This window comes from Convolutriloba macropyga, chromosome 13 (genome assembly GCF_964194025.1).
Source record: "Convolutriloba macropyga chromosome 13, txConMacr16.3, whole genome shotgun sequence".
Taxonomy (NCBI): domain Eukaryota; kingdom Metazoa; phylum Xenacoelomorpha; order Acoela; family Convolutidae; genus Convolutriloba; species Convolutriloba macropyga.
Genome location: NC_134480.1, coordinates 7885987 through 7896455, shown reverse-complemented (window position 1 = coordinate 7896455; position 10469 = coordinate 7885987). Strand labels below are relative to the sequence as shown.

Below are 10469 nucleotides of genomic sequence, written 5' to 3'. Positions count from 1 at the left end.
TGATAAGTGGTCACTTCCGTCTGGGAAGGTCCATTCAGAAATAACTTCGAATGCACACAAGGTTGCGATGGAAAATCTGCCAGATCAGAAGTTACTTCGGATTGAGATGGTCTGATCGGAGATTACTTTGGTCTGAAACGGCTTGATCAGATCTTACTACCTCAACCTGGGAAAGAAAACTTTTGCTGTTTAGAAAACCAATTTTTTAAAATTTATTGGCAGATGTATTGACAAATAGATCAACTGTTATTTAGAAATATTGATGAATATACTGAGAGAATTTTATTAGTTTCATTTTACATTAGACCAAATAAATTTTTCAAAAGATCAATTCGCCCAGATTGATTCAGCGCTGTTTGAAAACCTCTCGTCTTTCAGGACTTGCCACCAACAATTCCATGTTATCTCTATTATCAAACAGCTCACACCACTCGTATGCGTTTTTCCCATCCAATTTTAACCCGAGCAATTTATTTGGGAAGCCATTGTTCAAAATCCATTCAAGGTAATCAGAGGTCGCGTTTTGACAGCACAAAATGAGCAATAGCGTCACGGGCGCAATTTCACCAGAATCAAACAACTCGTACCCAAACTCATGCTGATAAACACGCGAAACTTGTTCAGACAGAAGATCGTATTTGTTTAGTTTTTCCACAACCCATGGAAGGACGTTCTTAATGTGATTGCAACAGGCAATTAGCAGCCACTGGTTTGACTTTTGAGCCCACTGTTTTGATTTTTCGTCTCCAATTAGGCTCAAAATCCAGTCGAATTTGGTCACATTACCGTACGTGATGCACTTTCTCTCAATTTCTGTTAAACAACACACAAATTTTTTCAATAATCTTAGCTGAAATGCCACATCAATTTCTTTTACATCTGTGAAGGTTTCTGGCACATGGATTTAGACAAAGTTATTAACGAACGTGTTTTTTTCAAAGCAACTAAAGGGCCATTGAAATGCCGGTTTGAATGGTTAGTCAGTATCAGTACTGTGCACGTCTAATTGCAAGTCTTATATCAGGACTGTATCAGAGCGATGATAATGTCACTTTTTACACTTTTCAGTCTAAATGCAAGCCTTGGCCAAGTCTTGCCACGTCTAAAAAATGTCAAAAATAGCCGAAAAAATGTCAAAAATAGCAAAAAACGTCAAAAGTAGCCGGGAGAATTTGCCGAAAGAACGTCAGAAATACCCAAAAAACTGTCACAAAAAGACAAAAAAAACGTCGAAAAGTGCCGAAAAAACGTCAAAAACAACCAAAAAACCGTCAAAAACTTCAATTGATATATGGTAATATAATTTTCTATTTTAAAAAAATTACATTTTTCGTTTCATTGTCTTTGATACAGTATCTGATACCAAATTGTAAATTATATTTTACTAAATTTATGCTCAGTTTTTTAATTAGATTTAAAAATCATTCTCGTGGTGTGTTATTAGCATTTTTATGGCCAGAAAAATTAAAGTAGAATTGCTTACAGAACACTATTCGTTTCTGACTGTTTTTATAATATTTTGGGGATAGTCGTTAGCTCAAAACAAATCTTTAATTGATTTTCATTAAGCAGCCAAACATTTATGAAATTTTGTAAACCAACAGTGATAAAGAGATCAATTGTGTTCAGGAACTTTCATAAAAATTTTTTTTCAAAAAGAAAATTTTATCTATCCCTAATTGGCACGTTGTTGTCAGCTACCGCTGAAAACAGTAATCTTAAGTAAAGTTACCTGAGTAGAAAAGCAAAGTGGAGAATTCCTCCTCTTAAATTTAAACAAAACCATAATAATTGCAAAACAATGTTTAGCTTTTTTTACACACGCTTATGAAAATATTGTCCAGGGGAAAAAGAAAAATAATTATGTCAATTTAAATTTCAGTATCAAAGTTGAATTGCGGTGGCAAATGATCGTCAAATAAGCGTGAAACACATGCGCGCTCTACAGAAAATCGCGAAAGTCACTCTTGGTAATTTTTATTAATGTCGAGGTTTAAGTTGCACAATGATCGTTTGAACAAATTTTTGATCAAATCGTTTGAACGATCAACCTCTAGAGCCATTTTCTTGTTTCCGGGTTGACATTTTGTTACATAAAAAACAACATATCAATGATTCAATTGCAGAATGCAATTGGTAACAAAAACTGATCTCCTCTTGTAACGCTTGAAATCTTCTGCAATAATAAATTTTCAATTTATTGACAAATTCTTCTTAATTCGCTTGAAATTCCTCTTGTAACGCTTGAAATCTTCTGCAATAATAAATTTTTAATTTATTGACAAATTCTTCTTAATTCTTAAATACTTAGGTTAATTACTTCCTAAACACTCTAAATAAACTTCAACCCAGTTATGAGATGATCTCCTTGCTTTCAACGGTTTTCTCCTTCAGAAAAACATCGAAAAAAAATGTTGTAAGGCTAAAAGCAGATGGGCTGAAAACTTTTTACCAATTACTAAAGATTAATTAACTAAGTTGTGCATGCCTTGTTTTTAGCGAGTGACTGTATTTTTGGTTTTTTCAATTTTTTTTCCGTTTGTGCCCCGCCCAGTATGTTATGCACCTCTCAGTTACAGAGCACGTGTCATTGTATAGTAAAGCAATATGTAAAAATTAATAAATATGGCACGTGCATCTGGGGGGGGGGGGTGCAAATAGTATGCACTCACTATGCTTGGGGGGGGGGCACAAACGGAAAAGATCCTCTTTTTTTTAGCCTGCCGTCTCTAATAAGCAGTTTATACAAACTTTGTTATGAAACCAGAATTTGTGTTAGCGGGCGAAAAAAAAGAATTTTTAATTTTTGGAACTATTTCCTGGTCCCTGTGAACATAATTTTTGTTTTCATTTCTGTTTTTTTCATTGCCAAGCTAGCGTGTGATTACCCTGCTATTGGACTAATACGAGATGATACTATTAATTACAGTACGTATGAAGCTGTGAACATATCAATTATAGAGGGTTATAATCTACCCGGAAAAGAAAAAATTTTCCCAATTTTTGTTGTCAATCAAATTTACCTTTAAGGTCTGGACAATTTTCCTCTTCCAGTGATTTCGCAACAGACTGAATAATTTGCGGACCCATAACTTCTCCCAACTTTTCCATGAATTTCTCCAAATTTGGTCGCCTCCCATGCGCAAAAGTCTTGAAAATGAACATCGCAAACTTTTCCTTCCGATCTTCGGGAAAAGATTCCAAAAATGAGATCAAGCCGGGCAATCGTTCCAGGTTGACAACGCCCCCAATTAGCAGTTCCATTTGGTCGTCAGGAACGACTTCAATTTCAGCCCGGGTAAATGTTTTCACCGTTGAAAGGGTTTCCATGCGACTTAAATATGAACAAGCCTTCAACTCCAAAAAATTGTCCAAACTTTTTCGATACTCCTCTCTTACGCACAGAACTACCTCGTATTGTGCGCGGGAAATTGCTAAATTTATCGCAGAAAGAACATTAAAGCTCGAACAATCAACATCTATTATGGTCACAACAGACCAAGCTTCACAACCTGCGAACGGCATTTGATAATAATCCATATTTGGGTCAACAATATAAATGTCAGAATATCTCCAAAGTCTATTTTGATCGCTCAGTAACCGGCTCCAAATTTCTTTCTCGTTATTCGGTGCAAATACAAGAACCATTCGGCTAGCCGAGTACTTTCGGTTCAAAGTAAGCCAATTTTCATCATCGTTTGCAAACAGCCGTTTCTTGTGAAAGTTACTAACTTTTATCTCAAGTTGAGACGAAGTATAACATCCTGTAACCAGAGCTGTGGTACCAGTAATCGGTTTCCGAGTATGAATGAAGTTATTTGAAAAAGCGCTGATGTGGTGGGAACTTCTGAACAAAACGTTCATACAATTAATTTTAAAATGACGCACGATCATTTCACTCAAGGGGGATCCAAAGACTTGATGGGTCCCGACATCAATGTACGCGATCCAGCATTTTCTACAGTGGAGAATGACGTTGCATAAGCTGTTTCTATTTATGAAGTAACTTCCAGTGGCAACGTCTTGTCCCATGTAGATTTCGTCAATTAAGAGCACGCATCGCTTCAAATCTTCAGATTTGCTAAAAAAAAACAACTTACAAATTATTTTCTTATCACGGAAATAAACCCCCATTTTAAACTTAAATTTTGGTCGTGATAATTTGTTCGGTTGTGATAGTTTCAAATCAGGTCCCATGGGTCGCTAAGGCTTGGCAGCGGCCAGCGAGGCATGAAAAAAAAACGCGAAAAATGCGCAGCTGGTTAATAGTCGGGGTTATTTCCTATCTAAATTTATGTGGGTTTTATTCCGTGGGTTTTTTTTCGAAACCGGTATTTTCAATTAATCCAATTACCGGGATCAATGAAATTGGTAACTAAACTGAGAACCTTTATGGTTTAATATAAGACCGTAAAATTTGCTTAATATGATCTCGCAATCGTTGTTTAGAGTCATATTTGATCAATGTATGTTTACAAAAATATTTATTTTGTGTTAATTACCTGCAAGTGCGTTTTATAGTTTGCAGAATATGGGACAGGTTCACAGAGTATGACAAAAAAATGTTTAAATGCGTGAGAAGTAGAAAGTTTGAGAATAGATTTTCACTTAATTTCTCCGTCTTTCGCACGTTGTACTAGCGCATGTTTTCTACAATATTTTCTAAAATAAGACGTGAATAATTTCTTTCAAACAAAGAATAGTTGTGCTTCTGGATGCTTTGGTGGAGACAATCGTTAAATTCTTGGTGTACATTTAGCTATGTAATCAAAAATTCAACATTCATCATAATATAGAAAGGATTTATAATTTCTAACCGCTCGTTTATCTTTGAATATATGAGCAATTGTTCCAATCTAAGGGAAATAAGAGTATTGAAAGCAAAACTATAATCAAAACAATATGGGGATTCAGACAATTAACAGCTAATTAATAACAACATTGATAATTAAATTCCAATATTCTGAACTGACTAATTTGGACATAGTTTTTTATGAAAATGATACTTTAAGTCGAGGTAGGGATGACTTCCTCAATTTGAAAATATATATTAATCTGACCCAAATATTTCTTACGTCATAAGTCCATAACCTATATTGGTCGACATCGGTCGCTTTAATTTTGTATTCAAATAATTTCTCAAAAACTTCCGAATCTTCTTTTTGTGTTATCTTTTGCCCAGAAAAGTCGATTTTGAGCTTCGCTGCACAGTTAAGCATCGAAGCATCGCAAATAATCAATCTAACATTACAAAGTTAGTCGTAGGACTGTCGAGTTTTTATTTTATTTTTGTCCGCTCAGGGGAGCAAAATATCACTTTTGTTGACTAGCTGTCCCCAGCCAGAGTAATTTTTTTATCGAACTTCTGCTAAAACTTTGTGCCAGTTCATGCCAAAATTCTCAATCATTGCAAGATGAAAGATTATGTTTTTTTTTACAAAATTTTCCTGTAAATTGCAATTAAAACAAAAACTGACTTTGCGATGAGGAAAAATGCATATGTTCAACAGTTGTAAAAACCAGTTTTTTTCACAAAAAGACTTATCAACTAAGAAACAATTACAAATTCAGTGTAAGAAACTAATTTTGCCCACAATCTGGTTTAGCTGAGCTCAGCAATGATCTCTTACCAAATCTTTCCAACCTCCTCTGTCAAACTGGTTGAAGAGTATTCGTCCAGTGCAACAACTTGCAATCTGGATCGCTGCTGGTCAGACAAGTTCACACTGAAAAAGTTCTGAACAAATTTGAGAAAGGCGGTTTTAGATTTCGGCACTATGAATAGAACGATGCCAGTTTCGGGGCTTTTGGACTCAATCAGAGCCTTGGCGAGAAGCACTTAAAATGGAACTGTTTCACTTCCAGCAGTTTAGAATATGGGCATCTATCTTTAGTTTAGACCCGGTTCATTTCAGTCAGACCCAGTTGAGTTGGACTGAAGTGCGAAATCTTACGCTGAAAATGTGAGAAATGTGGGTAAAAGGGCTTAAAGTTTGTACGGAAAAGAGCAAATCGGTGAAAGTTCAGCTCATTCAGCATTTTTCACCCCAGTCAGTTTTTTCATCCCAGTCACATATTTCACCCCAGTCAGTTTTTTCACCCCAGTCACATATTTCACCCCAGTCAGTTTTTTCACCCCAGTCACATATTTCACCCCAGTCAGTTTTTTCACCCCAGTCACATATTTCACCCCAGTCAGTTTTTTCACCCCAGTCACATATTTCACCCCAGTCAGTTTTTTCACCCCAGTCAGCTTTTTAAACCAAAAATCTTGGAATATTTTTCGAACAGATTTATGAACTAAAATTGCTCTGGATATTGAACGGGTTGTTGTTTCATTTCTGTTTTTGTCGCTTTTTTTCCGTTTTTACGATTTATTTATCGCCCTCTCCTCCCCCCCCCCCCCCCCCCCCCCACCCCACCACCTCAACCATCATCCTCTACCTTCCCCATGGCTCTTGTGTTTTCTTACATATTCTTCACGAAATGTGTATTTTTCACAAAAAAAAAATCAAAAACAATTTTTTAATGGGAATAAATGAAACAGATCCAAGCCTGAAGTTTTCCCACATCCCGGTTCTCCCGGCAAACAGCAAAATTTGCTATCATCTTCCAGAATTTTACGTTGCTGTGGACTGACAATCAAGTTAAGTTCGTTTCCTTCAAGCATCTTGTTAACGTCGTCAAGTTTCTCTTTCTCACGCTTGACGAGGTCTGCATTTTGGTATCGTGAGTCGATATCGAACGGGGTGCTAAGATGACACGTATTATCCACAATCAGAAAACTCAGACAGAGGAGAGATGAAATATATTCGACTGTTTGTTTTATTTGTTTGTTCGTTTCTGTTGTTGATTCCTGCCGAAATTTCGCACAATCGAATATCTCTTCAATTGTGGTCGTTGATTGGCTTAAGTTGAGAGCGCTGTCAATATTATATAAAATTGGCAGTGCATTATTGGAAACGTCGTTATGAACTAAAATTTGAACCAGATTCATCGAGCCGGTTTTTTCAGCGTATGTTATTGCCGTCAAAAGATTTTTGTCCGCGCTCAGTTTCGAGTTTTTCGGTTTCTGCACAAACCGTTTTTTCGCGCAGGATAATGCATTTTGAATGTTCTCAAAATCGGCATTCGGAATGTATATAACTATTTTGAAGAAATTTTGAATCATGGTTAAAATTCGCTGGTTATCTAATTTTGTCTCTTCCGTTTTGGAGTACATGCCTTTTAAAATTGTATAGAGAAAGAAAAGAGTTTTCGGAATTGTTTTCTGAAGAACTTGAAGCAGTTTGTTCGTTATTGCTGTCTCGTAATTTTCGATTTGGTTTGCGACCGAAACTTCAAAAGCGACCAAATATTCTGCCGAACACAAAAGCCAGTCGATTTCAAAAGCAAAATTGAAGTAGTTAGAGACGTTCAGAAGAGACTTTATATGACTTAAAGTGTAGCTTTTGAGAAGAATTCCGGCTGGCTTTTCAAGAGTTGCAAGTAATTGTTTCGAATATTTCCAGAGCTCCCCGACATGTGCCTCGTTGTGTTCACGCATACCTTAAACAAAAATACAAAAACTTCTTTTGTAAAGTGAAAGCAAAATTATTTTACAATATGAGACGTCGCATTTATGTTCAAATGAGGCCCAATTAACAAATATTGCGTTGTCAAGGTAACGCTCATGGGTTTTAGGGATCCAGCAAAGTGCGTTCGTACATTTTTAGTAAATTTTTGACATTTGACCGTATTTGTTGATTTTCATAGTCTTAAGACTGATTCTAATTAATCAAACATTTTATTGGCTATCTATGGAAGCATTAAAGAAAAACTTTAATGCTTCCAGTTGATAATTATCCAAAATTTATCATTTACTTTTGATATATTGACCTTTTTCGTTAAATTATCTACTTCGGTAAAAACTTGGAACAATTATTTATTTCAATGGACCCGCAACATTAGCAGAACTAGTTTTGGTCTAGTTTGGAAGTTTTACAATTAATGATGGATTGTAATGAGGCGATGTCTTTTTTAGAAAAAAATTTTGATTTGTTTTCTGTTTTTCTGAATACAGAACAGAACAATTTCAAATTTAAGCTCAATTATTGACAAAACGAGGTATCGAGCAAAAAAGGCCAAAAGACTTACATTACAGTTTCAGTGAAAGTCTGATTGATTTTATCAACGCTGTGTTTGCGCAAAGTTGTTTGTGATTTTTTTATTTGTGCCTGATTTTTTAATTCTTTTGACTTAGTCTTATATATTTTGCTTCCCAGGCAAAAAAAATAAATTATTTAGTAAGCTGATGGTTGTTACATAGGTTTAAAATAATTGTTTAAAAAATCTTGAGTTCATTCAGACTTATCAATTTTATCTTATTTTGTCAAATTGCAGCGTACTCTCAGCAAACAGAGAGTTTGCGTTCACTTTCAATTGGATTAAATTATAGTCTCTACTGATGTTTTATCATTTATATAGAGGTTTGTTTTGGAGGCTCTTTATTGTTTTATCAGACTACTATCAGACTGATCAAAAGTTAAATATCACAATGAAAAAGCTCAACTAAGGTCCATTTTGATAATTGATGATGTTTAATGTTTTTCTTGAATAGATTATGATTTTAATGGCTTCGACGACGTTCTCTCCCAAAAATTTCGATCTTTGCCTCTATTTGTTGTTCTTGTAGTTTTTATGACATTCTGGAAAATGACAAGTCTCAGCGATTTCCTATGCGGCTTCAAATGAGGCCTTTTAATGGTTAAAGTTCATAGCTTTCTGTTTTGATTACTTTCAGATTAATTGTTTTCAGAAAAGAAAAACGTGAGCTCATGTCTTTTACATCAACAATCTCATCTAAAGGGACGGTTCTGAAACATTTACCACTAAACCTTATTTTCAATTCGGTAATTAGATATTGTATTCGTAAAAAAATTAGCCTAGTGTCTCTCGTTTCTACACACGTTTATAAATCTAATCTTTAAACATAATTTGAACATGGTTTGTGAAAAAACCGAGAGAATAGTCTGTGTTTACTTGATTTTGACAGTGAACACGTAATTTTGGTAGTGTTATGAAATTTTAGAGGTTGAATAAACGCTTCCTTTTCGGCTGAAAAGTGAATTTTTAGAGTGAGGCTGCCAAAGCTGACCAAGCGTCCTTTTTTGCATAGTGCTCCGAGAAGTTGCAGTTACGGCGCTATCATAACCTTGAGTTAAATAAATTGCGGATTGAAAAACTCAACATCAGTTAGTCTGCAGCTGATAATATCTCAAAAAATCGAATTATATGAAAATTATTTAAGTTTTTTGCTCATTCTAAACGATGTTTTTTTTATTTCAGCAAATTGATTGCTCTTAATCAATTTGAAACCAACGGGACTGAATTATCTCAGTAAAATGAATCTTGCAAATTTAATCTAAACTATACATTTTCTCAGTCAGAACTATTCCATTTCTAGGCACTCATTTTTTCACATAGTTTTGCAAGATTCGTCAACACTTAAGCTCTAGGTTGCTGTTCTTATCCATTTAGGATTTCAATTAAAAAGCTCCACTAGAAAGTGAACTGATTGCAATATTGTTTTGGCCAATTGCAAAGTTATGATACTGATTCTGTAGGAGATTGCCAAAATAGCTTAACGATGGAATGTTTTTCGAACTCATTTCCTTATTGAAAAGGATATCGACCGAGAAAATATCAACTAGCTAGTCAAAAAACTTTTTTCCAGGTTTGCGCGATTTGGCCGTTATGCACAATATGATCATTAAACTTAAAACGCCCTCTCTGGGGATCTGCTGTTCTTTCTCAAAATAAAAAACATTAAGTAATCGATTTTTTCCCAATTCAATGGGTGCATATCATTTAGCACCCCCCGACGCAATTTGCACATTTTTGTATACTAATTTACCATGTAATGGCACGTGCTCTGTAACTGGGGGTTGTACTTGGGGGCAGAAATGGAAAAGATACAAGTTATCTTTATGGAAAAAAATCTTAGAATTGGCTTAAAATTGTTTGAAAAAATGAAACTCGTAGTAATAGGTATAATGTAAAGAGTTATACCAAATGAGAGAATTTCAACCGAAGGAACGAAAACTCAAATTTACCATCTTCATTTGTGGAGTAGAGTAAGTTGCTCATACACCTGTCAAAGTCGGGAACTGTGATCAAACTCACATCCTTGCCCCCAAAATAACTCCGAAAAATATCTATCATCTTATCCGGCTCACTCAAAGTGCACACCCCGCTCCCGGGCGCTTTTATCAACCTCTGGCTAAGCACAATTTTTTCTTCAGCAATTCGTGCTACGAACTTTTTCAACAACTCAGAACTTTTTCGAGAAGTTCGGTCATTTTCTTCACAGGCCAGCAATTTCGCTAATTTTTCCTTCTGGCTGTTGTTTTGAAAGCCCGAAACACTTTTATCCGTGTTGATTACCTCAAAATTAACGTCAAATTGCTAGTGTTGCTCACTTATTTTGG

At 35.3% G+C, this 10469-nt stretch overlaps 1 protein-coding gene across 2 annotated transcripts; it reads right to left on the bottom strand.

Annotated features, from left to right (window-relative positions):
• Positions 1-223: 223 nt before the first annotated feature.
• On the bottom strand, positions 224-10227 carry LOC142351601 (uncharacterized). Of its 2 annotated transcripts, none has more exons than XM_075403739.1 (5): positions 10131-10227; positions 6556-7548; positions 5631-5838; positions 3024-4081; positions 224-813 (listed from the first exon to the last, which is right to left on the bottom strand). In XM_075403739.1, the coding sequence occupies exons 1-5, from the start codon at positions 10201-10203 to the stop codon at positions 347-349; spliced, it is 2799 nt and encodes a 932-aa protein (XP_075259854.1). In that variant the 5' UTR covers positions 10204-10227; the 3' UTR covers positions 224-346. The 2 variants fall into 2 exon arrangements, with proteins under 2 accessions (XP_075259854.1, XP_075259853.1); XM_075403738.1 differs by having other exon boundaries at positions 10095-10220.
• Positions 10228-10469: the final 242 nt, after the last annotated feature.